Source organism: Manacus vitellinus, unplaced genomic scaffold (genome assembly GCF_001715985.3).
Source record: "Manacus vitellinus isolate BGI_N305 unplaced genomic scaffold, ASM171598v3 scaffold_4_pilon, whole genome shotgun sequence".
Classification (NCBI taxonomy): Eukaryota; Metazoa; Chordata; class Aves; order Passeriformes; family Pipridae; genus Manacus; species Manacus vitellinus.
In genome coordinates, this window is record NW_021940604.1 from 26,207,364 (window position 1) to 26,234,955 (window position 27,592).

Below are 27,592 nucleotides of genomic sequence, written 5' to 3' on the forward strand. Positions count from 1 at the left end.
AACAAAAATAAAGTGTTATGCTTATATGTGCACACACCTCCCTATTTGCAAATATACACATTTCAGCTGTAGGCTCAATACGTCCGTGTCAACCCTTCTTCCTTCCCCAGATGTGATAATCTACTCTGAGTTTGTTTTCACTGAAAAGAATCATAGAATTGCAATTTGGGTTGGAAGGGACCTTTTAAGACTCTCTAGTTTCACTTCTCTGTAATGAACAGGGACATCTTCAACTAGATCAGGTTGCTCAGAGCCCCATCCAACTGGACCTTGAATGTGTCTGGGGACGAGGTATCTACTGCCTCTCTGGGAAATCTGTTCCTCTATTTCACCACCCTCACAGTAAAAATTTCCTTCCTCGTATCTAATCTAAATCAACCCTCCTTTAGTTTAAAATCATTACCCTTTGTTCTGTCACAAGACACCCTGATAAAAAGTTTGTTCCCATCTTTCTTTTAGGCCCCTTTAATGGTAATGCAGAAACTGGACAGGGTTTGGGACTTACCCTTCTTCCCCCACACACCCCTGCTCCATATTATTTGCTTTAGAGTTTCAACTGCCTTTTTCTGTATGAGATGGACAAACTGACTAGTAAACAGACACCTACATAAGCACACTGTAAAATAGATAGACAAAACAAAATTTCCTTTTTCTGGATTCTGTAACAATACTGTCCTTTAAACAGTAATAAAATGTGGCCTCTAAATGCTTTGGATGAGTAGCTGGAAGACAAACAATACATTTTGTCTCATACTGTCAGAGTCCAATAATCTAGCACCCCTTGACTAACTGTTCCCAGAATGAGTCTTCCTCCTAATCAGCTGCTCATATTAAGGCTCATTATAGGAAAGTTAATGTGAAATTTAAGAATTAATAGTCTACAGTAATAAAATTTGATTAGCTAATACTCTGTTAAACCACAGAGTAACCTGACATGATTGTACAAAAATGTATTATTCATCTTTGGATGTATAAGCCTTGTAGTTTCTAGTCAATGTTTTTGTTTTATTGATTACTTAATAGTAGATCTAACACTAATCTTACCTTGTATTTAAATTTTTGAGATTATTCTTTAAAACTTATTTCTCTAGAGTGAATATACACATAAAATACAGTACTCTATTCAATATCTAGCTTTTAGTTAACTCCTTTCTTAGCAGATAGATGCATATTCATTACTAATCTTCCACTAAATTGAATTGACCTTAACAGCAACTGTTATTCCTGTCACTGTAGGGCAGAACTGAAGAAATACTAAATTTCTGCAAGAATATCATGAGCCAGTTTGTAAGAAGATACATTATTTTGCTTAAAAAAAAAATACACAGACAAATTAGCACCTGACTTAAATGTGTTGTTTCAAAGCTTTCTCCTCAAACCTTTTCATAGAATCACAGAATTCTGAGGGTTGAAAGGGATGACCAGTGGGGCCATCTAGTCCAATCTCTGTGCTGAAGTGTCATCCTAGAGCACACTGCAAAATGTAGAGTTCTTGAATACCCCCAGTGAAGGAGACTCCACAACTCTCTGGGTAATTTGTTCCAGTGCACAGTCATCCACACAGTGAAGAAGTTCTTCCTTATGTTCAGATGGGACTTCCTGTGCATCAGTTTCTGTCCATTGTCTCTTGTCTTAGTGCTTGGCATCACTGAGAAGAACTTGGATCCATCCTCTTGTAACCCTCTCTTCAGATAATTATGTACATTGGTAGAATCCCTTTTCAGTCATCTTTTCTCAAAGCTAAACAGGTCCAATTCACTCAGCTTTTCCTCATAAGAGATGCTCCAGTCCCCTAATCATCTTTGTAGCCCTCCACTGGACTCTCTGCTGGAGCTCCATGTCTGTCTTGTACTGGGGAACCCAGAACTGGACACAGAACTCCAGGGGCAGCCTCACCAGGGCTGACTAGAGAGGGGCAGAATCACTTCCCTCAACCTGCTGGCAATGTTCTTCCTAATGCACCTCAGGATACCATTGGCCTTCCTGGCCACAAGGGTACACTGCTGGCTCATGGACAGCTTGTTGTCCACCGGGAACCCCAGGTCCTTCTCTGCAGAGCTGCTTGGCTTCCAGCCTGTACTGGTGCCTGGGGTTATTCTTCCCAGACGCAGGACCCTACATTTGCCCGTGTTGAATTTCAGACTGTTCTTCTCTGCCCGTCTCTCCAGCCTGTCAAGGCCCTTCTGAAGGGCTGCACAGGCATTCTGGGATATCCTCCCAATTTTGCACCATCAGCAATCTGACTGACGGGACTTCTGTCCCTTCGTTCAAGTAACTGATGAATAAGTTACACAATAGTGGACCGAGTATTGAACCTTGGGGGACATCATAACTGACAGGCCTCCAACTAGACCCTGTACCACAGTCACAACCCTCTGGGATATGCCATTCAGAGAGTTCTAAATCCACCTCACTGTCCATTCATCCAACCTGTATTTCTGAGTTTACCTATGAGGATATCATGAGAGCAATATCAAAAACCTTGGTATGTTCAGGTAGACAATACCCGCTGCTCTCATCCATACGAGCAGTTGTCTCATTGCAGAAGGCATTCAGGTTGGCAAAGCATGACTTCCCTTTGCTGAATTCATGCTGACTACTCCTGATCATCCTCTAGTTTTCCACATGCTTAGAGATGATCTTCAGGATGAGGCGTTACACCAACTTTCTGGGTATTGAGGTGAGGCTGACTACCTTCAGGAATGCTAAACTTCCTGAGTTTGCTTCTCTTACAGGATATATTTCTCCACAAAATACCACACATATTCATAGGTATTTCTCTTTTCTCTTAATATTTAAAAATACCTTGACTTTTGAATAAGTGTATTTTTGAATTTGATACTCAGAGTTTCCTGCAACACATAAAAATGCAATGCATAAAACAAATGCATTTTAGAGTTCAAAGCAAACATGCACTTTACCTGCATGCATGATTTTATCTACTCAGAATGTTCCTTTTCCCAAGACTGTTTTCAGTTAAAAATGTTTTTCTTTGCCTCTATAAATAACAGTTGCATTATGCCATAAATTTCAAATAAGCTAGCCCCTGAATACATCATTGCTAATAAAACAATGAACCATTTCCTATTAAACAAAGTTAACAGTGACTATCAGTTTAGGCTATATGCCTGACAGTTCAAATATATTTCTTGCCATAAAACAGGTTTGCAAGTCTTAAATGGTTTCACATTTCTCTAAACCATACTAAGAGCATAACATGAATATTTTAAGCAGCTTAGCTTTGATTTAAATATATTTACTTGGGATATGCTGGCAGCATCCCAAAATGCAGTGTAATACCCTTAAAGCTGGCAATCCCAAACTCAATTTAAGAGAGTAGATAATATGGACTAGCAGCATTAGAGCAAATAAAGTCAATTAACAGGAGGTTTTTTACTTAATTTGTTTTCTCTAGCTTGAAATTGCAAAGGGTGGATAAAGTCGTGGGATTAATGAAGAAAGAAATTAATGTAAATGGAATATAAAACAAAGAAGGGAACAGAGAAGTCCAGGAGCTATTATTCATTACTCAGTTTTTAATATTTGAAATGCTACAGTAATATTCTTTTATTTAAAGCAGTCAAAATGCAAAATGGAAACTCCATCTTTGGAATCTTGTAGACATTCACCAGCATGTTGTGAGAGGCAATATACTAATTTGAAAGCATTTACTTCCACTGAAAAATAAATATTTGAAAATATATAACTATGGAAAATAATGTGTTTGTTGTAAGAACCCTGTCAAATTATCTGTTCCTGAGATTTCCCTCATACATAAAGACAAATTCAATTCATTGTTAAATGAGTTATTCAGGCTGATTTATGTGCATATTGAGATGCTGGCACTTAGGTGTTCCAAGATCAAGATAAGAGGAAAACAACCAAAAATAGTCACAGAATAGTAACACATTCCGAAAGTGAAAACAAATGCTTGCATTTCAAATTTTGCTGCCTAAATTTCAGCCAGATTAAGAACAGAAATAAACAAGTTCTCTTCATATGATGTCTCTGTAGATATACTGGAAACTTCTTAATGAAAGTACTGTTGAAAACATTGCAAGTGATTTCCCAGCTCTCACTGATTTTATGTTTTAAAAGTAAAATTTTTGTTTTGAAATCTATATTTCCAGTGATATCTAAAAAGTCAACAAATGTAACTCTACAAGGAGAGCATGTTTTATTTCCCAACAATTGTATATCATGACTCATAGGAGGTTCATTCTAAAGAACATTCGAGCATATGTAAATCCATATGCTTTGTTTCATGATCCATCTGTTTTGGTTTGATATATACGCTTCAAAATGGCATTTATTTTATGAAACATACACTAAGTGAAAGCGTCCACAATACTCGCTTTGATTTCTTGTAAACCAATTATGTTATTTGAATATATCCTTGTACATTTAGCATGGAAATTGCAGAATCTTTTCTGAAGCTGGAAATTGCATTAAGCTTCTAATCATAATTTGTGAAGTTAAGATATAAGGCAAAGTTTTTAATATTTCTGTGAATATTTAGCTTTGGTGTTATTGAAGGCATTCATTACAGTCTGTAAGTCATTGAATGCTGTAATGATAAGTAGATAGGTATTTAACTACTCTCAAGTAACCAGATTTAAGTATCTTTGCGGCGTTGTTTTGTTTCACAGTTCATGTAGCAATGTAGGGTACACTTTTCTAAGACAAGCCTGTAAACATAAAGGACTATCCTAGGTTCACAATAGCCTTGAACTTGGGTAAAAATCATACATATGATTTTCAAATTATATTTGTCTAAAGAAACATCGTACAATTGTGATGTGAAGCCATTGCTCTTTTACAAATAGTATGTGTCTATCCTGTACGTACACTTCCAGGGAAGGTTTCTGTGTAAATGTGGCTGCAGAGCTAAATTATAGAATGATACCAAGAGCTATTTGTATTAAAGGTTCAAAATAAGGAACAGTTAAATAAAAATTACCTAATCGCCCTAATAAATTGCATAACCAATTTTAATCGTGTATGCTACTTTTTCCTTTTTTCCCATACACCAGGCCACCTGGGAAAGAGATTTAACAGTAAAAACAGTTTTTGAAACATTCTGATATTATCCAGCCATTACCGAGGCCAGACAAGCTTATAAGTGAGCAGATCTGATCACTTTAGCAGGAAGCAGAAAAATTAATTACAATATATTTAAGCAATGTAAAACCTTCAGATTTAAATTTTCTGTTGCAAAGTCCCACATACCTACTTAAGAGTCACTGTAAAGTGCTGCCACTTCCCATGGATCCCTATGAATAGGAATAACAAGTGCTCAACAGTCTTAAAAATCAGGTCACAGTATGCAGTCTTTCCTGGTGCTTGATAAGATGCAAAACACTTATTGACATCTCTAGAACTGTATAAAATAATAACTGGCCTACGGTGTGGTCTTTTGTGAGTCTTGATTTAAGTAGGGAAACTCTAGTCCAAATTCAGGATTCAGGAAGAGAATTTTACTGTATGAGAGGAGAGTAATTTGAAGTCCCTATATAAGATAATTAGGTGTTCTGGGTCAACTTGTGGATCAAGGTTATTGCACAAGTATATTCTGCATATAAAAGTCACTTTAGTTGATGATTTTAATCTCTGTATGTAAAAGTTTATAAAATATTATATAGATAGATAGATATGTGTATAGATAGATAGATATAAAAATATGTGCAATGTATACAAATGTTTAATATACTTGTCATTTGATTAGTTACAAAATAATCTGAAATACAAAGTACTGGCTGGTTTTTTCCTTTAAAAATTTAAATACTCAAAATTATTGCAGAAATAAAAAAGTATAAACAGGATTTAGTACAGAAATTTCGTATTACCCAGCAAATCTATATTTAAACTCATCATTAACATTTCCTGATTCCTGACAATTAGTCCTTCAACGCTTAGATTCCTTAATAGACAACCTTTTCTGTTTACTGCTTTTTTTCCAGATATAAAATGCCCTGCAAGAAGACTGCCTGACTTTGAGGTTGTTTCAACAACACAACGTTAAAATGCAAGGGAAAACCGATTTCCCAGCAGTCAGAGATTCAATATGTCAAGCCTGAGTGAAGACAAGCTTTGATAACAAAGCAGCAGTAAAATCAACTACTATCATACGTACTGATTTCCTCATCCAAATACCACATCACTGAAAAAAATGAGGAAGGATTAATGTTAAACAATAAGTTTCAGGAGTTTTGTCTTCTCAGAAAAACAGTGAAATGGTCTATGCAGCAGAGTGACTGCATCTTCAAGTGCATGCCCAAGCACAAATAGCAGGTGTGGAAAACATATTCAAGTGTAAGAATTCAAGATTATTTGTGCAAACACTGAAAAAAGTTATTGTAACCAGATTAGGGGAGAAAAAATGCAGCAATATTTAAGTTTATCAGAAAATAGACACCTCATTCATATTGACAGATTCCTCAAAATGTTGACTCAAAACCAAGCTTGAAGAATTTCATTTAATAAAGGAAATATTATTATGTTATTATGGTTCAAAAAAAAAATCAAACCAAACACAAAAAAACCCCAAACACACAAACAACAACCAAAAACCCCTAAAGAAAACCTACAAAAAATCCAACCACAGATTCCAAGCTTACTCAAATTTAAAAACCAAAAGTTTTTAAATCCAAATTATAAGATCATTAAATGAAAACTATGGTTATTACACTAATAACTATGGTTATTTTAATTTATAAAATCTGGTTTTATACACAGGCAAATACTTATTTGTCATTTGATCAGATCTAAAAGGATGTCTTGCAATTACCAATATGTGTACACTAATTTGGGAGGAACATAATACAATATTTATCTACTATTTTTGTAAATAAAAACAGGACTTAAAAAATGTTTGATTTTCTGTGTGGGCTTTTTTCTTATCTATCACTTCATATGGAATCCTATGATCTATGATGACTATGTTACAATGCGATTATAATGCTTTGCAAAGTACGTGCAGGAATTTTATAGCAGAAAAATGTTAGAAATTGAATTTATTTTTATTATTATTACTATTATTGTTGTTGTTGTCGTTGTTGTTGTTACTATTATCATTATTAAGCAGGATTAAGATAGACATCAGAATGTTCTGAAAAGTAACACAAAAGTGACACACCAGTTCTGAGACACAATCTTTCCAGTCGTAATTCAACAGATGCATTTGTAAAAAGTAACACAAAATCCAATTGCAGAATATGACTGACCAGCATTCTTTTTTTAAGATAACTTTATTGATTTAATTTATGTCTTTGATAAATTTTCAGCAGTTATCAACTTCCTAAAAAATAACTGCCCATGATGATTGGTAGATTCCCAAGAACCACTGGCTGTCGTTCAGGTAGGGTACTTGTTTAAATGTGTGGTCTTTAAAAGTAATATTTTGTTTTAACATAATTGAAGTTTCTCTCTTTTGCGATTGTCTTATCATTAGCAACATTTAGCTGTTTAGTGGAGTTGTATCCAGTCAAACAAGGAAGATTGTGGAAGATCTATTTCAAGAACAGATAAATCAAATCGATAACACAAAATCTTTGAGCAAGGCTGTTTGAGATTTATTTGTAATGAATCATCTCATAATTGTGTCATCAGTTTTACACATGGCTGTACTTATAGTTCTTCTTTCTTTTGTCCAAAGGAAATATTTCTAAAAAACTGGTACATGGAGAATCTTGGCACATGGATGAAAATTCCAAGTTCTTTGTACATGTAATGCTTAAAGTACATAAACAGTGTCCTTAGTAAAACACCAACATCTTTATCACTTTTGCCATTACAATCCTGAAAAAAGAAATAATATTACTTTTTTCTGTAGACTCAGCTCACTCAGTGAGCTGATTATCTTTCTGGGCCTTGAGCTCTAAACAACCCCTGGGCAGTTGTGGGATTATTTTGAATAATAAATTATCTCCCATAGAGGTAATGATCAAAATTATCTACTTATTTAACAATGGTCAATGGTTCTTTTTTTTGTGACAATTTTACTTTTCTCAGCAACAGTGTTTGATTACAGCATGAAACTATGCTCTGTAATTTCTGCACTCTTAAAATTTTACTTTTTCTAAATGAGTCTCTAAATCAGTAGTATCAATTTCCAGAAGTAAAGAAAGTTTGGGTTTGTTTTGAGATGTGTTTTAGTTTTGGGGTTTGTTGACCGTTTTTAATTATTTGTTTGATTTGTTTAAAAAAAAAAAAAAAGCTGAAGTACACTTACTTCCAAGTTTCCTACAGACTTTTGCCCATTTTTACCCAAGTTAAACACATTCCTAATTTGAGAGAAGTAATATAAGAAACTGCCAAATTGTATATAAGCTTGTGTAGCTAGAAACACCATCATCCACATCTCTTCATATCCACAGGCATACACTTCACTGCTGACACGAACTGCAGATAAGTGACTCAGTTTAGTATTTTACCTGGGGATCTCCAGTGATGACTTTAATTTTTTAAATCAACTCTTTATTCTGCATAAATGTTGAAATAACAATAGCAAATGTCATATAACAAGGAAGAATATGAAATAGTAGTGGAACACGGTAAAATAAATACTTGGTAAAGCAATATTCAGCCAAAGACATTCAGCCCTGCAGCAGGAAAAGTTGTAGAAATGTAGTTCTGAAGTAAGGTCGTGGAAATGTAGCTCATTTGTCTTTTTGCAGAAAGATATCAATGGGAATATTGGTGAGTGTAGTGACCAATATATATTTTATATATATATATATATATAATATATTATATAAAATAATTTAAAACTGTACTTAGCATAGGGCATTTCAGAACTCAGAAAGCATCTGAAAATCTCAGTATACTCATGTCCTTTGCCCGCCCTGGTAGAAAATATTTTTGAAATTTCATTAAAACCTAGACTAACCCTTTTATATTTTTCCTTTCAATTTGCTTAGCATAACAGTTCAACTATCTTTAGGGTGACACCAAAGCCAATATTTTGTGGTTATCAGTGTGTTTGTTTTCTGACAAAATAAACAAAATGAGCTTCCATTGATTACTTCAGTGTCAGACCTATATGAACTCTAAAACAAGCTAATATGTTCATACTTCCTTCAGCTTCTTGGTTTTTAAAATTATGGTTCAATGGGATGATTCATGGAAATAAAATCTCCTGTGGCTTTCCACCTATTAACTGTATTTGTGAAGTTATCCATGTGGGTAAGCATTTGTGGAAGAGGTGTCTGATGAAATAAGGAGGTCAAATATGGAAGTAATAAAGACTCTTTTGCCTCCTCAGGAGTTCCCCTAATTTAACAGCAAAGACCTAAATGCTGATCCTCAGCATACCGTGACTCCTTAAAATGGAAACCCAGAAAACCTACCTAGAGGTTTGTTGCACTGCTATAGTTTTATTCTACCTGCCTAGGAATACATTAAACTGTAGCAGAAATGAACTTTACTATGCTCTACTGATTTACAGTACTCCTAGTTGAAACCAGTAAATTGGCACAATTACCTCCTCTTAAAAGAGTAGTGAAAGGAAGTTGCTATGGGTCTCACAGAGGAAAATCATCTCTAAATGAAGATTTCAGAAGCATTGCGACAGATTTCCCTTTCACCAAGAATATTGTTCCATGGCAAATTGAGTTGATGTTTTAACAAACACCATTTCTACATTTTTAGTAGTTGGAAGGGGGTGTTGTATGCATAGGAGCACATATATATCCATAGCTTCATTCACAGAATTTAGTTTATCTTTCCTAGAGCATAAAATTATAAAGTGTTCCTTTTTCTTTTTCTGTCATAAATATGCTTGACTTTGTGTGGGTTTTTGTTAAATTTCATGGCTTCTTGCTTGAATTTTTTTTTGTTTGTTTTCGGGACCACTTTGAAAATATTCATGAAGATCACACCCTATGAGAACAGATTCTACCACCTTCACAGCTCTTTGCTATCCCAGGCTCGCACTACTTGTCAGGAAGCAGATGGATGATCCTTAAGAGTCCTTCCATCAAAGACCCCTGATGCACCCTCAGGCATTTCTCCTGGTTTACGTTAACAACAACTCCAGCAAAGGAGACACACTCTCACTTTTTTTTTCTGCATTTGGGTCACCACAGCATAAAAATATGTGTATATGTACACGTTCACACAGGGCTTACTTGTGAAACTGTTGCTGACTATTCCTTTGTTCAAGTCAAAAAGAACACCTTTGACAACTCAAATGATTGTCAAAAAAATAAGTAAAAGGGACTTATCATCAAAAGTCCAACAATTTATTGTTAATATGGATTAGTGAAAATATTGCAGTTTACTTTTTTGAGTATATAAACAGAGTGAAGTAGGTGACAGAGAGCTTTTAGTTTTCTATCCCTATAACCATCAGACGGGTTCTCATTAGTAGGACACCAGTGATCTGTGGAAAATTGAAGGAACAGGGGTGGGCTAGGGGCGGAGGGGAAAGCTTCCAAAAACACATGTTGCAAATTTTTTACAAACTATAAGATTACAGTCAGGAGAGGAAATCAAAGTGAACAGAGCTCCTGCACCCACACGACAGATAAATAAACCAGGTTTATTCAACTCAAGTATCTTTCCATGAATGAAAAAAGCAAAAAGTGCTGTGGAAAGCAACCAACACTCTTTATATAAGAACATGGTATAGTCTTACCTTAAATTCCCACAAATGTAGTGCTTAATGAACATTGACGATCATAGAATAATGCAAAGGTACAGCTCAATTTGAAATCTCCAATGTCTAGACACAAAAGGTCACCTATGGGCAACACTGAAGATGTTATGACTGGCTAATGTTGATTTGGTCTTTAAATGTGATTTTTCATTTTTTAGGCAGGTTTGAAAAGACATTAGGAAATCTGATTTAATGCATTTTTGAACACATTTTTCTTAGCCATATCACAGTCACACAGTAAGTTTCTTCAGGCATATTGAATGTCGAGAATGATAGAGTCTGCTGAGATCTGAAGAGATAAGCCTTAATAACACTCATACTTTATAGTCTTTCCTTCTCAAGGACATTCTAACAAATACATATAGCACTACTGAAAGGAAGTCACATGTATCTTTGACATAGTTCCATTTTCTTTCCTCAGTTACTTACAGATGAGGCATGCACAGGGCTTACCAATTCTCCTGAACTGACCCCTTGCATGTTTTCTCCAGGGCTAAGATCAAATCTAGGCATGAACAGATTATTTAACTATGTTTCTGCTCTTTATGTAAACATCATACTCAATATTCAGTAACAAGCAAAGGGATTTAACTAAGCAAATTCTTAGCTTAAAAAAATAAAGCTATGTTTTCTTTTGGTATTATTGGATCATTTTGTCAAATGTTATCTTTACTTTTGATATTAACTGGACAGAAACAAAAATCTTACTAGTCGCACAGTCGTAAATGGTCTTTGTATGTAAACAGTGTTTATTTCATTGATGCCTTTCAGTTCCTTTCTCTTATTTTTTCAACACTGATGACCTTGAATTTATCTGCATTATTTTTCTCAAACCACTTACATCCTGCCAATCAACTTCTTTTTTTTTCTTTCAAAACACCAAAGAGAATAGCGTAGTCAGGGATATCTGGGAGCATGTCCAAGTAGTTCATTGTCTAAAATAGATCAGCACCCCAAGGTATGAAGGAAAACACCAAAAAACTGTTAGCTTTGAAAAGGGACTGATTCAAAAGCACAGTTTTTCAACATTAGCCAGACACACTCCCTCAAGTACTTGACATATTGTTTTAAAAGAAAGAATTCCAGACTTGCCCTCAAAATGGCTATGAGCAGTCACTGGTGACAGGATATGAAGCAAGAATAATGAATGTAAGTATAATATACAAATGCATGCTAATAATTTATTAAAGGTTTGTATGATTTTTTTTAATTTTCAGTTATTAAAATGCATAAAATGTGAATATACATTTTCATTATTGTATAAAAAACCAAAAATCACTGTTGAATCATTTTAAAAGAAAATTAATTCCCCTGATTTAGAGTACTCCATGTGTTATTAATTTTCCTAATGTAACTTTTTACCCAATTCCTTAATGAATAAGTAAATGGAATTTCTTTTAAAGATTTCCTTCATTGTAGGATAAATGTTGCAAATTAACAATGAAGTTATTGCTTTAAAAAATTCTTTTTTCTTACAGAATATGTAATCTTCATGTTCATTACTGTTATTTACATGTACTTCTACATAGTACAATGTTTCTAATTGTGTTGTAACTGCAGTGTTTGATCAGTGGAACAAGTTGTACTGCTAATACTGAACGGCATTAACCAGTGAGTATACCCTTTTCAACTTGATAAAAACAACCATCAGTCAAAATTATTTTCTTTCATGTTGAATTTGTTTATGGATAGATGGATAAATATTATTAAGGTCAATAAGTGAATGACAAAGTTAGGCATAAAAAAACTGTGGTGTGATTTAAAAGACAATTGGGAAAAAAAGTGTCAAGGAAAGACAGGTTCTGGAATGAGCTCCTTAGTTAATGTTAACCAGCACAGATCGTTTGACTAGAAGAGCACTGTTTTCAGCATCGTTATGGACCTAATCATTCACCAATTCATACAGACAATTAAAATAGCTAGGATAAACAGACACATTTCTGTGGACTTTAACATAATTACTTAGTTTTAGCATTAGAGAGATCTAAACCAGTCTTTTTCTATGCAGCATCCTGCAACTTACAGCTACAGAAAGGTAGAGAAGAATCAGACCTAAAGTATACTGCAAGTTATCTTATTTCAGTATTTGATCCATAAATTATAAAATCATAGACTATGCTGAGTTGGAAGGAACCTACTAGGATCATCAAACCCAACTCCTGGCCCTGCACAGGACACCTCAAGAGTCACATCGTGTGTCTGAGAGCATTGTCCAAATGCTTCTTGAACTCTGTCAGGTTTGATGCTGTGACCACTTCCCTGAGGATCCTGTTCCAATGCCCAACCACCCTCTCTATGAAAAACCTTTTCCTGATTGTACTTCTGAATAGCTACATATAAGATAAGTATATGTATATGTATATATATAAAACTTTACAAGGTATCATATAATTTATGGTATAAAAATAAAAACAAACTAAACCATCAAGGACTGTACATCTCTGACAATCTAGGTAGTTGGTATTGACTGATGATTGAGCACTGACTGAAAATAGGGGTAGGAATAGAAGAATTAATTGGTTTCCAAGTAAAATAACTAGTTTCTTCAAAGTTTTGTATTGTGGAATGTTGAGGCAGGACTGAAAATATTTACTTGCATGCTTAAAAATACTGAAAGTCAAATTTTACCATTATGACCTACGAGACTCAGATTTTCTTGTAAATGTTTCAGGCTTACTAGTGTAATTATTTTAATTACAGACTCTTTGGTAAATCATGTCCTAATTGTGCAACTTTTAAATAACATCATAAATGTGAGTTGATTGATATAACTGATGTATGTTTAGCTCTTGAACTGATCGAAATAGTTGGTATATCTTTAGCTCCTAGAGAAAGACAAAAGCCCAAATGGATGGCAAGTTCAGTTATAAACTAATTCTTAATAAATTTACCCAGATTATTACCTTCTAATTGTTTATATGCAATGAAAAGTGGTTTTTAAATTAAGTATCAGTTACCTAATGACAAAAACTATTTTAGAGTAATAGTTATTTTTACATTTGGAGAAATGTGACTCTTAATTTGAAATATTTTCCTGGAGACACAGAAAGAGCTAAATGTGAAGATGGAATGCTCTTCCAAAGTGAAGTAGATCTGCACCTATTGAAGCAAGCTTGATAATCTTTACTCAATAAACTTCTGTAGAGTAAGTAATCAGTTAAATATATGTTCACAGACAAGTCCTTATTTACAGGACTAATTATGATTACATATTGTGAAAACAAGCACCACTCATTTGCTGGCAAGTTTTTAGCAGAATGGGTGAGCAGTCTCTGTTTCAGCATTTTTTGTTTTTTCATGTCAAGAAGAAACTGTTGAGCCATTAATATATTAATCTTTCCCTTTTAAATTTCCACCTGAGAAAATGAGTTCAGTGTATGGTAATAAACACTAAAACCTGAGGAGAAAACAAAAAGCCCTACTCAAGCCACTTTGACTTTCTCCATATTGCTGATCCATGAGAGGCATGGTTCATCTAGTCTCACTTTAGCCACGTAAGAATTATCCAGCCTAAGTCAAATTTGTCTAATCCTTCTGCCTCTTTCACTCTGTAAATACTGCAGAGGAGCCATAAGGCATGGCTTAGACTAGAAGTTTAATTTTAAGACAGAAATGAGGACTTCCAGATTAGTGTATTTCTCTAAAGTCGAAATTCTCTAAGACCCACAAACAAATTTACCTTCCAATGCATTGATAATAAAAATGCTTATTGTGAAGCAAGAACAAACTTTATAATCTAAGCACTACAGTGTAGCTATGCTTTTAACTACCCCTACCCTAGACTCCACTCACAATACTAGCAGGGAACCTGTTTTTCTAAATCCCAGGCAGAAACACCTAGAAATGGAAACACTTCAAAAAAATATATTATCTAACAATGTGTATTTCATTTCAAAGCAGCCTACCAAACACATTCTTAGATGCATTTCAATAGGGTTTTGGATTACAAGAATAACGTTCAAGGAAATCTGAATCACGGTTAATCCAAGTCACTTGCAAATCTTGATGCAAGAGTATCTTTGCAGGTAATATACAAAAGAGCAGTCACGAGCACTGCACACATGGTTTACTTCTGATTTTTGCCCAAAGGAAAAAAAATGGTGTGTTTTAATTCAGAATAGTTGCTTTTTAAAGAAGTTTAGAATATATTTTTGAGTTTGATTAGTATTTTACACAACATTACTGTACCATCTACTTTATCCAAAGCTGGCTGAACTCCAGTATTGGAATAGCAATCATCACATGTTTGTTCTCTGCTCTTTGCATTACTGAAAGCTTTGGCTATTTAAACTGAAGGTACCTAAGACAATTATTACTATATAACAAAGGAATCAAAAGACTTCGTGGGGAGGAGGGGGCGTGGAAGAGAGGGAAGAACACAACATGGATGGCACAGGACACACACAAAATTAAAAGTATTAATATGACAGTGATCTTTGATTCTCCATATTCCAATTAAGATGTGACAGCATAATGACATTATGTCATTATGTTATCATATTGTTTAATCTAATCTTCCAACATACATTACAGCATCACATTATAAAAAGTTTATTCGGGAAAAATTAATTTGCCTTGCAGATTGAGGACTATGGAAATAAGACACCTTCTAATTTCTATTTTGCATTATTGACAGACCTTCTAATAATTGTTCCTCTGAAAGAGATTAAAGAGGATGAAGGTTAAAACTCAGAAACAGGCAAGGTAAATATTTTAAGTAGGGGACAAAGACCTGCTTTATTTACAATGACTACAAAACGTTTGGTTTGCTTTTTTTTAAATCTAGGGGATTTTCTCTAGTATAAAATAAATACATAAATAAATGGAACAACTCTCTAATATTTGAGTTTAGAAAAAATCTCTTTTTCTCTAGTTTCTTATCTCTGGTGGCAGAAACCATTTCATTCAGCAACCACATTTAAATTGGAGGTGTTACTTGAACTTTGCATTTTTTCAAAAGACAAGTAGCAGTCAGTAAGAAGTATGTTATACTCCCAGCATCCAAGCTATCAGACAATTGTGTGAAAATCATTTTATAAGGCTATTGGTGTTCCAAACGCTGGGTGAAAGGATCTGGGGATATTCCAGAAAGCCCACACGGATGAAAGCTTTCTTAACCTACATTAAATCTTGATAATGTAATAATGAGTCTTTTAAAAGGATAATTCTAATTCCCCTATCTAGTGCAATAAAGACTGTATACAGCTAATCTGCTTTGCCCTTTCAATTAAACTCATCCAGGACGTTCTATGCAGTCAGCACCCTGAATGAGTCATTAAAATTCTCGTTCTGTAAGAGTTGTGTGCAGCGCACCGTTGTTTCTAAATTCCATTAAATCCAAACGGTCTTTATCGCCCCATGACCACTGTGACTTCAATCAGCCAATTTAATTACCTTACAAAATTGTCAGCAGAAGCAGCAAAGAAAAACAGGAAGGGTTGTGACGTTATCAAATTGAAATCTTCCTCTGTGCTGTTTAATCTAGACCAGTCAATAACAATGCTTCTCACCTCCTTGCTGCTTTCCCGAGGCTCTTAACCTTACTCTTCTTTGAAAGATTTCTGTTGTTGTTTATAAGACTGATTTGAACTCCTCTCTGTGAGGATGTTAATAGATATCGAAAGCTTCTTGTCCTTGGTAGTAAATTTTTCATTGGCTCTGAATGCTGGACTTGCCAAGACACGGACCCCCGAGGGCTGCCTCAAGTGTTTGGCTTGCAGATTTTCTTTGCACTCTCGAGTTGAAGGCAGACTGCCTTCCCCACTTAAATCAGATACGTAAATTTTCTCATTTCTCTCAAATACAGACATAAAGCTTACCTCCTTCCACTAAAAGGATGTCAATGCAAAATCCAAAGGAAAGAGAATACATATCCAGGACAGTTATTGCAAGTCCTTTAAGATTACCCAACAGGTATTTTTCACTTGAACTCTTGTCTCATGCACTTCTGCACAGAACTAGCTCCCACTGCTGTGCCGTGACTTCCCTGATTTTAAATGCTACATTTTGAAAATGGTCTCCAGAATCCCAGAAATGTGTGGTTTGACACCCACTGGCAACTGCACAAGCAGTGGATGCAATAAGCCAGCCTCTTCTGTGATTTTGCCACACTCGAACTCGTAAAAACAATTACATGGAGATAAACTCAATCTGTTTGAGACAAAGAAGCTCAACTAAGTATGTCAGATTAGACCCGTGCTAAATCTTCACAGAGGAAGACTCAGACATCTAGCAATTCCCCTCTTGGGGTTCCCACAATGGAGTTAAGAAATTAGGGATTTTTTTCCGAGGTCCCAAACAGTACATGATTATGTAAGGTTTGATTTGCTATTTGTTTTATGTAGGGCATCAGGAAAGTGCTAGGCTTTGTGAGGCTTTGGTGTAGGGTTTTATTTTAGAAAAAAAAATTAAAAAAGTAATCAATAGTAGGAAATGTTTCTGGTAAGAGTTCAAAACTCTCCCTTTGTTCCTTGAAAAGTTTTTTCCATTCTGTCTTGAATTTCTTTTGCTTTTAAGTTGCAAGAAGCCACATGCACATGCGCACACATACACCCTTCCTTTACGGTTTATTGTAACACAAAGCATTCAGCTCCCTTTCTCATCTGCTTGAAGTCAGGCAATTCCAAAGCAACAAAAAGTCAAAACTACAGGTATAGGCCCCTACTTGTCTTTACCCTTCTTGAATGTGTTGAAGAAAATAAAACATCACACAAAGTGGGTTATCACTTATCAGGCTATTGAGCCCCCTGCAATGGAGGTCTTTAGTCTTTCAGCACACTCACGAATAATGAGTTACCCGAGAGAAAATGCAACGGGGAAACGGCTTTCACCTTCCAGTCACAGGTCCCCCTTCACACCTTTACTGTAGGAGACGAATTGATCACAGGACTAGAGACGAGGTCGGAAACAGGCAGTTTAAATAAATGAGGGCATTTTAGAGCACTCCAGACTTCAAAGAGCTGACACGTAGTAGTAGGTGGGAAAAGAGGGGGTTTAAATAGCCCGGGATTTTACTGCCTTGGGCAAGACAAGGAGTGGGTTTCTGAAAAGAGAGGTGAGCAATTACTGACGACTGATAGCTCTTAATGGCTTGTTAATTCAGAATTTCGTGGACAAGGTGTTGGGATGCTTTCAGGAGCTAAAGGTAGATCGAGGTGACCTAGGAAAAGGGGGGTGGGGGGCTAGAGGCTGAGTCCGGTCAGGGCAGGCTGACCTGCCCAGTGGCAGTGGGCAGAGGGGTGGCTCGGCTGGGCTCTGGATCCGTCGAGTTCCCTACCATTTCTTGGAAGCAGCTGCCCTGGGTCTGTGCTTACACAGGAGCAGTGAATCAGAAAGCTACGAAACATGATCCCCGATAAAGTAACTGATCTGCCAGTGGTCAGGTATTTTGACTTTTGTTCGGTGCCAAGTGATAAGGAAAAGGTTTCAATCACACTTAGCACCGCGGAGAGACAAATACTAGGCTGCTGTTTTCTCCCTCATCAAGATGGGACCTGTCCTTTTATCCACAGCAATGGTTTAAGACTGTTCCCATTTGCCACTCTCGAATACCGTATGCACAAGCCTAACCTCCAGCGTTTCCTGGGCTTGATAATGGGAAACTGTTCAGAAACAGAAGGGAGGGAGCTTGGTCCCATGCCCCATGAAGCAAAGTGTCATTTAGGAAGGGCGGCAGGTGTGATGCCCGAATACCACGTTGCCTAACTCCAGTAGCAGCAGCAGGCGGGTGCCCAGGTGTCTGAGCAAGTGTCGCTGGGGAGGGAACAATGCCATCGTACAAGCCTCTCCCCGTATTTCCTCCTTAAGACGCAGGCAGAAATAACCTCCCGCATTTGACAGATAGCCCAGGCCGTTCGACTTCCCTGTGTGGTTGCTAAAAGGTAGTTTGAGAGCGAGAAAGAGGGAGAGAAAGGACATGCCGGCTAGTCCCAACATAAGAGGAGCCGTGGGAAGGACAATGCGAATCCATGGTGGCTAATTTGCACAGAAGGAATGAGGGGGCTGCAGTTCTGGCAGGCTTCAAGCTCTCCCCTGTTGCCATAGTGCTGCTGGCTGAGGAAGAAGAGCGGGGGCTGGCAGGCTGCCTTCTGGAGGGAATCTCCTCAGCTCTCGCTTCTTCTCGGGAACGACTCCACGGCATCCCGTCCTCCTGGTCGCAAGGACATCCCAAAGGGACAGATAGCACGGGAATCCGGAGGGGGAGGCGGGGCATTCCCCCTCAGAAATAACGAAAGCTTTTTCACAGCTCACTCCCTATTCCTTCCGTCCTCCCCGCCATGCCCTACACAGTGACAGAGATGTCAGCCTTTGGGGAAGGAACGGGAGTTCTCTCGTGGTCACAGAGTCACTCCACATCTGGACTAGGCTAAATCCAGACTCCTTAAAACATAGATGTGCAACAGGCCTGGATGACCAGGGCAAAAATCTTCTTTGTGCTCTCTCACATTTAACATTCTCCATAATAAAATAGACTAACCAACTGTTCCCTTTCTACTTCTAAGGCTCAGTGATGGGTTGGAGACAATTCTTTTGAAAGACAAAAAAAAGCATGATGCGGAATTCCTACTCCGCTGCTACAAACGCTGGAGTGAGGACAACTCGTTGGCCAACTGTGACCAGAGTAGTTAACCTGGTACATGCACCACGATGTCACTGGATGCCAGAGTCCCGCTGTATTACCTTTCAGCCTCGGAATTATTTATTATTCTAGCCACTGCCAAACCTCTCCTCTCCAGGGTTGTCTCTACAGGTACACTGGACTGGAAATTCAGAGGAAATGCCATGCTAAAGAAGGAAAGTTCACACACACAGGCTTGCTAGTGCTGTGGCCGAGAAGATGTCTGTTTATGCAGTTACCCCTGAATGTAACTCAGACTCCTAGAGACTAACCCTCGGGGCCCGTTAGGAATCCCGGTTCGTGGAAGGACAGACGGCCGGACAGTGCCAGACTGCAGGCAGTCTTAGCACTCTATTCACGGTCATAATTATGTATCGGACTGATTGCAAAATAGACCCCACAATGATATATGGACCCGTTTAGCCATGTCTAAAGGAACAAGCATTCCTGAAGACGGTTGCTAAGAGCAACGTAACTTAAGCACCACCTTTAGACCAGATGGAAGCAGAAAAAAAAGTACTGCTAGGAATTCAGTACACGGGATGGATAACAACCTAGTTACTTTTTAATCATTACTCACCTTCCCCTCCGTATAAAAGTGTGTGCGGGGGCGCTGATTTAAATGAGATCTATCTAAAATAGACACAAACCAAGTCACTACTCGCAGGCAAAGGCAAGAGCTTTCAGTGTCCCACAGAAATGAATGTAGCGGCTACAACAGTTTATCATGAACAGCGCGACTGAGGGAGAGCCTCACTTAATCCGTCCAGCCATGCTGTCGGGCAGTCACACAGGATGCCGCTTGTCTAGGGAAGCAAGTTTCGGCCTGTCCCCTCCGCCACCCTCCCGGCCGTGGCTCGCCTGCGGTGCCCGGGCGACTAGAAGGACGCTGATGCGGGGCTCCTGTCGTGGCTCACCCCGGACTAGCGCCGGATGGCTTTCCCTGGCCGCACAGCCCCCCTCAGACCTCCGGGTAACTTTCCGTCCTGTCCTTCCTCACTGCAAAACTTCTGTAGGGGATGCAGCGGTTGGAATTTCTCCCTCGCTTGCTTGCTTATACACACGTACACACGCGCGCATGCACAGGCAGAGCTCTTATGGTTAGTGCCACGGTCCAGCTGGGATAGTCTTTAAATTGTAAACCCGCTCTACTCTTCTACTCTCCTTGAAATTTCATTCTGATCTACTTCCCCCCCCCCCCCCCCACCGGGAGAGAGGGGAAATCATGGAACTTTTCTAGCATAGAAATGCTGTGCTTTTGAAAGGTACCGCAAAAGCTCTTTCACGACCACTGCTCAAGACAAATCATCTCTTCTCTAACCCTAAACGCCACTCAAGTGTCAAGCAAGTAGACAGACGCTTCAACGGAAATCAGCCCAAAGGTCTCAATTCACAGCCTTGCGCCCGCACGGGATCGGCTCGGGGGGAGGATCAGAGACTGGCGGCCGAAACTTAACAACTAGTTGACAGGTTTTTAACTGATCAAGTACATCAAGCATCGTATTAGCCACGCTTTCCCCTACTGTGGAAACAATAAAGGAAAACAATGGAAACAATTACGAGGAAGCCATGCAAGCTGCGCAGAGCCTTAGGCAACCGCGTTTGCCAGTCATTTTTGTATTGTTATTATAATTATCATCATCATCATGCCGTTACTAGGGCTACAATGAGCTGCAGCGACAGAAAAAAACACACAGCAATTCATCCCTTCGGATGCAAAATAGAGAGGGACTTCTGTGCCTGACTCCGTTAGCACGTCCCAGCTCTCCGCCAGCATCCCCTTCTGAGTCAATCCTACGTAAATCACATTCAGGTTTAAATGAGCAATAAAAAAGTGTCGAGAAATCTTACCAAATCTTAATACATGTGTGGTTCCTTGAGAATATCCAATCCACAGTAAGCAAAGAAGGAATCTAACGGTGCATCTGAAGACTGAATTAGTTACAATAGGGGAAATAATCTTCATGATGTTTCTATGCACACACGCGCTACCTTACTTCCCCCTTCTAAGCCGTCAGGTTTCCCGGTAGGGTGAGAATGAGGATACGTAAACTGATGGCCCTCAGACACGATCACGGCATGGTCACAGAGAGAGGAGAGAGTCTACGCTTCCCAAACCCATTAGCAATCCCTGCATGTTCTTCATTCACTGCGCCAAGGAGCAACCTTCAACTGCAAGGAATGGTGGGACATCCATGTTAGTCGGGGGAGAATCCTTGAGAAATCCAAACACACACAATGTCCAGCCGAGTAAACCTGGGAGGCAAGAAAGGAGGAAAATCAATAGGTAATCCAGCTCGAGAAATCGCTGAGGCATCGCCACATAGCGAGCACCAGCCGTTTCACTGGCGAAGCTTTTGCCGTGCTCCCATTCTACTGCACTGCTGCACAGCTTCTGACGCGAAGCCAAGATTAAGTGAGAGAAATTGAGATAGCTCTTCTCTGCTTAAGGCTGCCTGCCAGTCAGCCTTCCCAATTTCTATTATGCAACCGATCCGATCGCCTGGCGTTGTTGAAGGAAAAAAACAGCTCGGTTTTATTTACATGCTTCTAATTGCTATTAGTATTTCAGTTGTTCTGAACAGTATCTATAAGGTGTGGGGGGTGTGCTACAGGGGAGAAGGGAATCATTTGTGTAAAAATCAATTCATGCATTTTAATACCTGACTGCCTGGCTCGAAATCACTTATCTTTAGAGTTGTGAAAGAGAAGGCTGACAACAAAGTCATGCAGGTTATCAGAGTAACATTCAGGTTTAAAAAAAAAAAATCATGATATTTACATTCACTAACTGTTACTCATGTTAATGTATGAAGCAGGATAAATGCAATGGCTTGTATACTGATCGTCCTTAGGAACTTGCTCCAGACACAATGATTACAGAGCACCAACCTGATTTTGCAAGGTAAACAGAAATCGGCAGTACTAGAACAACCTTGTTGAATGCAAAGACCTGTTTCTCTAAATTTAGTGGAATTGCAATGTTGCTTAACAGACAGTAACTTGGGGATTTACTAGTTTATGATTTTCACTTTATTCTGCCACTCTCTTATTTGCACTCTGCTTTCCTTTCACTCTGCTATTATGGAAATGTTGCTGTTCCTCCCTGTACTGAGAGATCTATGTAATTTGTCATTTGCAGTCCTCAGTGAGAACAATAACACTTTCCAGTTTGATAATGGGATACTGAGTTTATATCCTCAAATGCAGTCACAGACTTTGTCTTTTGGCCAGGTGTTCCAAAGAAGATAAACTCATTTTGTGGACTACTTCAGATTTTCCTTGGAAATACAATTGGTTGTGTGCCTGAATCTATTGAAATACATTGAATTGGGACTGTCAGGTTTTGCAATCTAAGTGAAGCTCTTGCTGAACCTACTTAAGCTTTATTACAAACACTAAAAGATAATTTCTATATTTCTCACCAGGAAAATGAATGCATTTTATTCTACATTCTGCCTACAGAAGTCTTTTGTCTCCTTTATCTCCCTCCCTGCCTTTTATTACTAAAGAAAATATCACTGCGAGACTTCCCCCACAGGTACATACAGATGAACACAGAATAAACCTAACTTTACAGAAATAAATACCGATGATACCAAGCTAATGAGAGCACTCTGAGGAATCTATCAGAAGCAGAGTATGGCAGAGGTGAGTTACAGTTTGTTCTTAAATAACATCCATGTGTTCTAGACATGTAAATAAGTAACAGTAGCATTTGGATTATAACCTGTAGTGTCCGTCCTCTGCATCCTTAAAAGTGTTAGCAATTCACAGTAACTTTTTATTATCTTGCATTACTGATTTCCTCTGCACACTTTTAGTTGAAACATTGTAAAACGCTGATGAAAAGAAATGTATGTTCTGCGAGGGGATTATTAAACATCATTGATTTTTTTTTTCCTTAAGATGGAGGCATAACTGCAGTGTCAAAAATAACTATCATGAATGGCTAGTTCTGCAGTCTAGCAGGGAATTCAATCACACGATTTGACTACTGGAGCACTTTAAAAAGAACACCTGGTGTTAAAAGCAAGGATATCTAGCGACTCCTTCAGTTCACACTTAGAATATCTCCCAGTTAAAAAGCAGAGAGATGCTTTTTCTTCTGTTTTCTATTTCATTTATTCTCTTCTACTCGTTTATATTTTATCTTAGTCGAAGGAAAAATAAAACCGACCCACGTGAATACTATGAAAGTTCTTTGCCTCCCTCCCTGGTGTCGCTGAAATAAAGGACATTAGGCATCCTTAGATATATTTTTAATTGTGAATGCTCAGATGCAGCTTGCTGCCTAACCGAATTTTTATTTATTTATTTCATTTAGTTTTGGTAAGCAGTTTTGAAAATATTATATTCATGGTCAACTTCAGTCCATTAAACAAGAGATAAACTTTGGGAAAAGTGACTGCTTTATCAGTCTGATTTTCTAAGGTCTCAAAAAAAAAAATACAACTACCTGTAATCTCAGCACAACAGAGCTCCTAACTCACTGAGGTGTTTAGAATTTGAATCATAAAACAACTTGTGGTTAATTCCTGTTACTACTAAACACTCAGCAGCCCACGCTGCAGCCCCTGGTCTCACGCCTGAGGCTCACACCGGGTTTCCTTCCCCCTCGCCAGCATCCCCCGCCACCGGCTGCGGCCTCAGCACCGCGGACAGCGCCCGGCGCGGCCCCGATGGCCCCTTCAGCACCGCGGAGAGCACTCCCGGCCGCCGCCGCCCCTGCTCCAGGTGTCAAAACGCCTTTTCTGTCATCCTTTCCAGTCATTTCACGGTATGGAAAGAAAATTAAAATCTACTATCGGCTTCTTAAAGACATATATTATATTCTCGATTATGTTAGCTAGCCAGCTATTTTGTGGCATTTTATGGCTTCAGAAGGAGTACCGCTCTCCTTATCTGCTATCACACATCACCTAATGCTCTGCGTGAACATCCTTCCCCCTTTCTTTCAAACCCTAGCTACCACCTTGAGGAAAAGTCGTAATTAACCCAGAAATATTTCCTCAAGAATATCAGTTCCTTATATACAAAAAGTAAATCTTAGGAGACATCAGATGTTTAGAACTCACTATATTTGGTGACTGACGATCACTTATAGACTATCTAATTAACTCAACCCTCAATCTTCACCACCCTAAACTCCGTTTCTGTTAATTGGAGTTTAACTTCACTTCTTCTTCGGGAAAGGGAAAAGGAAGGGAACCCTTTAAAAAGATACCTTTGTGCACCCTCCAGAATGATTTCAATATTAAAACAGGTAAAGGTTCTTAGTGCCTTTCATATTTCTTCCCCAGTGATATGTACAGTTCAAAGGCTGCAAATCCCTGATAAAATGTCATGGATAAGCTAGTCTTGTGTTTTGAGAGCTTGTCACCACTGTTACACAGCTCTTTTCATATTAAAGTCTATATGAAACTGCCCTCCACACTTCAGTGATCAGCAACAGGGAAATCTACAATTCCTTGGATATATGTTTTGATTTGTTTGGTCATCTATCTTATATATGCTGGTAACACATCTCTAATACACAAGGACATCTTTAATACACAAGGACAATGTTCAAGTGCAACTGATATGAAAAACAGTAATCCAGCTATAGGCAGGGAAAGAAGAATAGACAATCTGAGGCCTTTACATCTTTTCTGGTTAATAAAAATCTGCTACACTTTTAGCTGTGTGTCAAGTATAAATGGTGTATATTATGTACATGATGTTTCATTTGGAAAGGGGAGATATGTGATTCTGATTGCCTTATTATATCAGGCGCTTTTCTCATCAGATCTTATTTTTATGTGCTGTTATCACTATAAAAGTTAACCAGTTTCAGCTAGCTGCCACCTACTGGGATGTATAGTTTTATCATATTACTTTGAAAAGGAATGGGCTTTTATTTTCAGGCCATAGCTGTGTCTCTAAGAACCGATAATGAGGTTTTTATGTCACTTAATCTACTATTTTGACCCCTCCCAACAACAGCCGATAGAAATTTAGTATATGTACAACATATGGTCTCCTAAATGTTTCTTGAACATTTTTTGGCAAGTCCTTGCAAACGCTTCAGGTTCACATGCCACCACAGTCCTCCTGCAATCTGGTGTGAGGAGACCCACAGCTTCCCGCAACACCTAACCAGCATCTCCAGATCTCTAAAAACAAGAATTGCAGCTTTGCTGACAAAGCAGTAACACAGTCCTCCCTTTTTAAATGTTTGCTAAAATATTCAAATTAATGTTGATATTATCTTTTAAAAACATATTGTGGCCCACTGGCATTTCACTCCTACTAGCTGTAACAAAACCATAGGTCTTTCTCTGTTTGTTATTATCTCAGTCCAAATTTACAACAAGTTTCTGCTGCATCAGTGATTAGTGACATTTTAAGATAGTAATTAATTTTTAGCTAGTGGAAAGACATGTCTTCTAATTAATGAACTGAGTATGTAATAGATTTACTTGTTCAGGCACTTTGGATTATCACAGAAATGCACTTTCTTGCAAGTTTTAAGGAGCAAGAACAAATATTTATGACATTATCTACATATTAGCATTTGGTCCCTTCAGCTTGTTTTGGGGTTGGGGAAGATGTACAAGATTTTGGGAGTAAAATTATGATGTTTAATGTTTTTCTTTCTCTACTTCCCCAAAAGTTTCCAAGGAAAACGTGAAGAGAGGTTTTCATTACAATGTATTCATTCCTTCTCTCGGTGCGCACACGGCTCTTGTAATCATGCCTCCACTCCGTAGGCAAGAATGTCTTGCTTTCCACAGAGTGTCAGCGCCCTGGCTAGGTTAACGAAGGATGCTCACCCAAAGAATGCTGATTTTGTTCAGAAATAAATGACAGGGTTGCAAACAAGCTGGAAGGGGGACTGGCTGTGTCGTACGGTGGGGGCAGGAGGAGACCTCACAGAAGCAGAGACTATTGTCCACTCACAACTCTAGCGAAGTTAGAGCCCGTTTCTCACCTCCTCTCCCCGAGGAGAGCGGGTGGTACATCCTCAGTGCTACCGGCTCGGCCTCCCTGAGCCCGTCTCGGGAGCAGCGCTCCGGCTGTGGGAGGGAATTCCGGGCTGCCGCGGGCACTAGGCGGTGTGCGTCGGGGGGCTGCGCTGCCCTGGCCTCTCGCCCCCCTTCCCACACCTCCACTTCCAGCATGGGAACATTGGTGGCTCTGACGGTGTGGAACAGCGGTGGGAGGAAGAGAGGAAGACGACAGGTTTGCCTTCCCCACAGTGAGGGACAGAGCCGGGCGGCAGCAGCGCTTGGGTATTCCAGCTCAGCGCCCGCCTTTACCCTGAGACACCTGGCCAAGAGCCATCGTGCAGCTCTCGGCACGACGCGGCCACGGTGCATCCCCTCCGCCCCCCTCCCCCTCCCGCAGCCCCTCACTTTGCATGCAACCCCCCGCCGTGGCGGACAGCCGGAGACCCCGGGACATCCTCCTACCTTGAGCTGCGGGAGGGGAATCGGGGAGGAGAGGAAGGCGGAGGCAGGGGAGGAAGGGCGGTGGCAGGACACCGAGGACAGCCCGGGCTGCTGTGCAGCCGGTGTCCGGGCACCACTGACGGCGACGGCAAGCGGCGCCCGAGCGAGGGAGGGAGGAGGGAGAGAGAGGAGGAGGGAGAGAGAGAAGGAGGGAAGAAGGGAGGGATGGAGGGAAGGGAGGAAGGAGGGAGACCCGCCTCCCTTCGGGAGCGCTGCACAGCGCCCTTTAAAGGAGCAGAAACTCGCTTTCTCTGCGGCCGCCGCCGTCAGCTCCCCAGAACGCCAAGTGTCGCCGCTACCCCCGGCGCTGCCCGAGCCACCGGCGGCCGCAGGACTTCGCGGGCGGCCGACGAAACAGGAGCGCTCTCGCCTCCGCTTCCGCGCCGCCGCCCGAGGGTCCCGACCTCCCCGGGCGGCGAGTTTTCAAGGCGTTAAAAGTCCGAGGTCCTAATCGGGGTCCCTGAGCCCGTTTTGTGAACGCGGAGGGAGTGGGGGTTGGACACTGCCGCCTGTAAACCGCGGCTTAGCAGCCCCTGCCCGTCCCCATTTTGCCCCGTGGCTGCGGAGGTGAGCGGAGTGCTCCTACCGCAGCCTGCGGGGGTGCTAAAAAAAGTCTGGATGCCTTCGGCTGCTTCTCGACTCCTTTCTCATGGTGGATCCTGCCTGTCCCCACTCCTTCCTTGAACTATCGGGTACTAAGTTCGGGCATTTTTTTCGCCACTCTAGCCCTTCCAGGCTGGAAGGGGATCCAGGGAGTGGGCGACTGCCTCTGCCCCACTCCCCTCCCGACTCACTCCTAAGTGGCCAAGGTGAGGGAAGGGGGCT

At 39.5% G+C, this 27,592-nt stretch overlaps 1 protein-coding gene across 1 annotated transcript in view; it reads right to left on the reverse strand.

Moving 5' to 3' along the window:
• Window positions 1-26,848, reverse strand: part of GRIK2 (glutamate ionotropic receptor kainate type subunit 2) — a 369,619-nt gene extending 342,771 nt beyond the window's left edge. The window contains exons 1-2 of the mRNA XM_018078132.2: window positions 26,729-26,848; window positions 21,126-21,530 (exon numbers count right to left, since the gene is read on the reverse strand). Coding sequence (XP_017933621.1) covers window positions 21,126-21,240 — 115 coding nt within the window. The 5' untranslated portion in view covers window positions 21,241-21,530; window positions 26,729-26,848. The remainder of the gene's footprint in view (window positions 1-21,125; window positions 21,531-26,728) is intronic.
• Window positions 26,849-27,592: the final 744 nt, after the last annotated feature.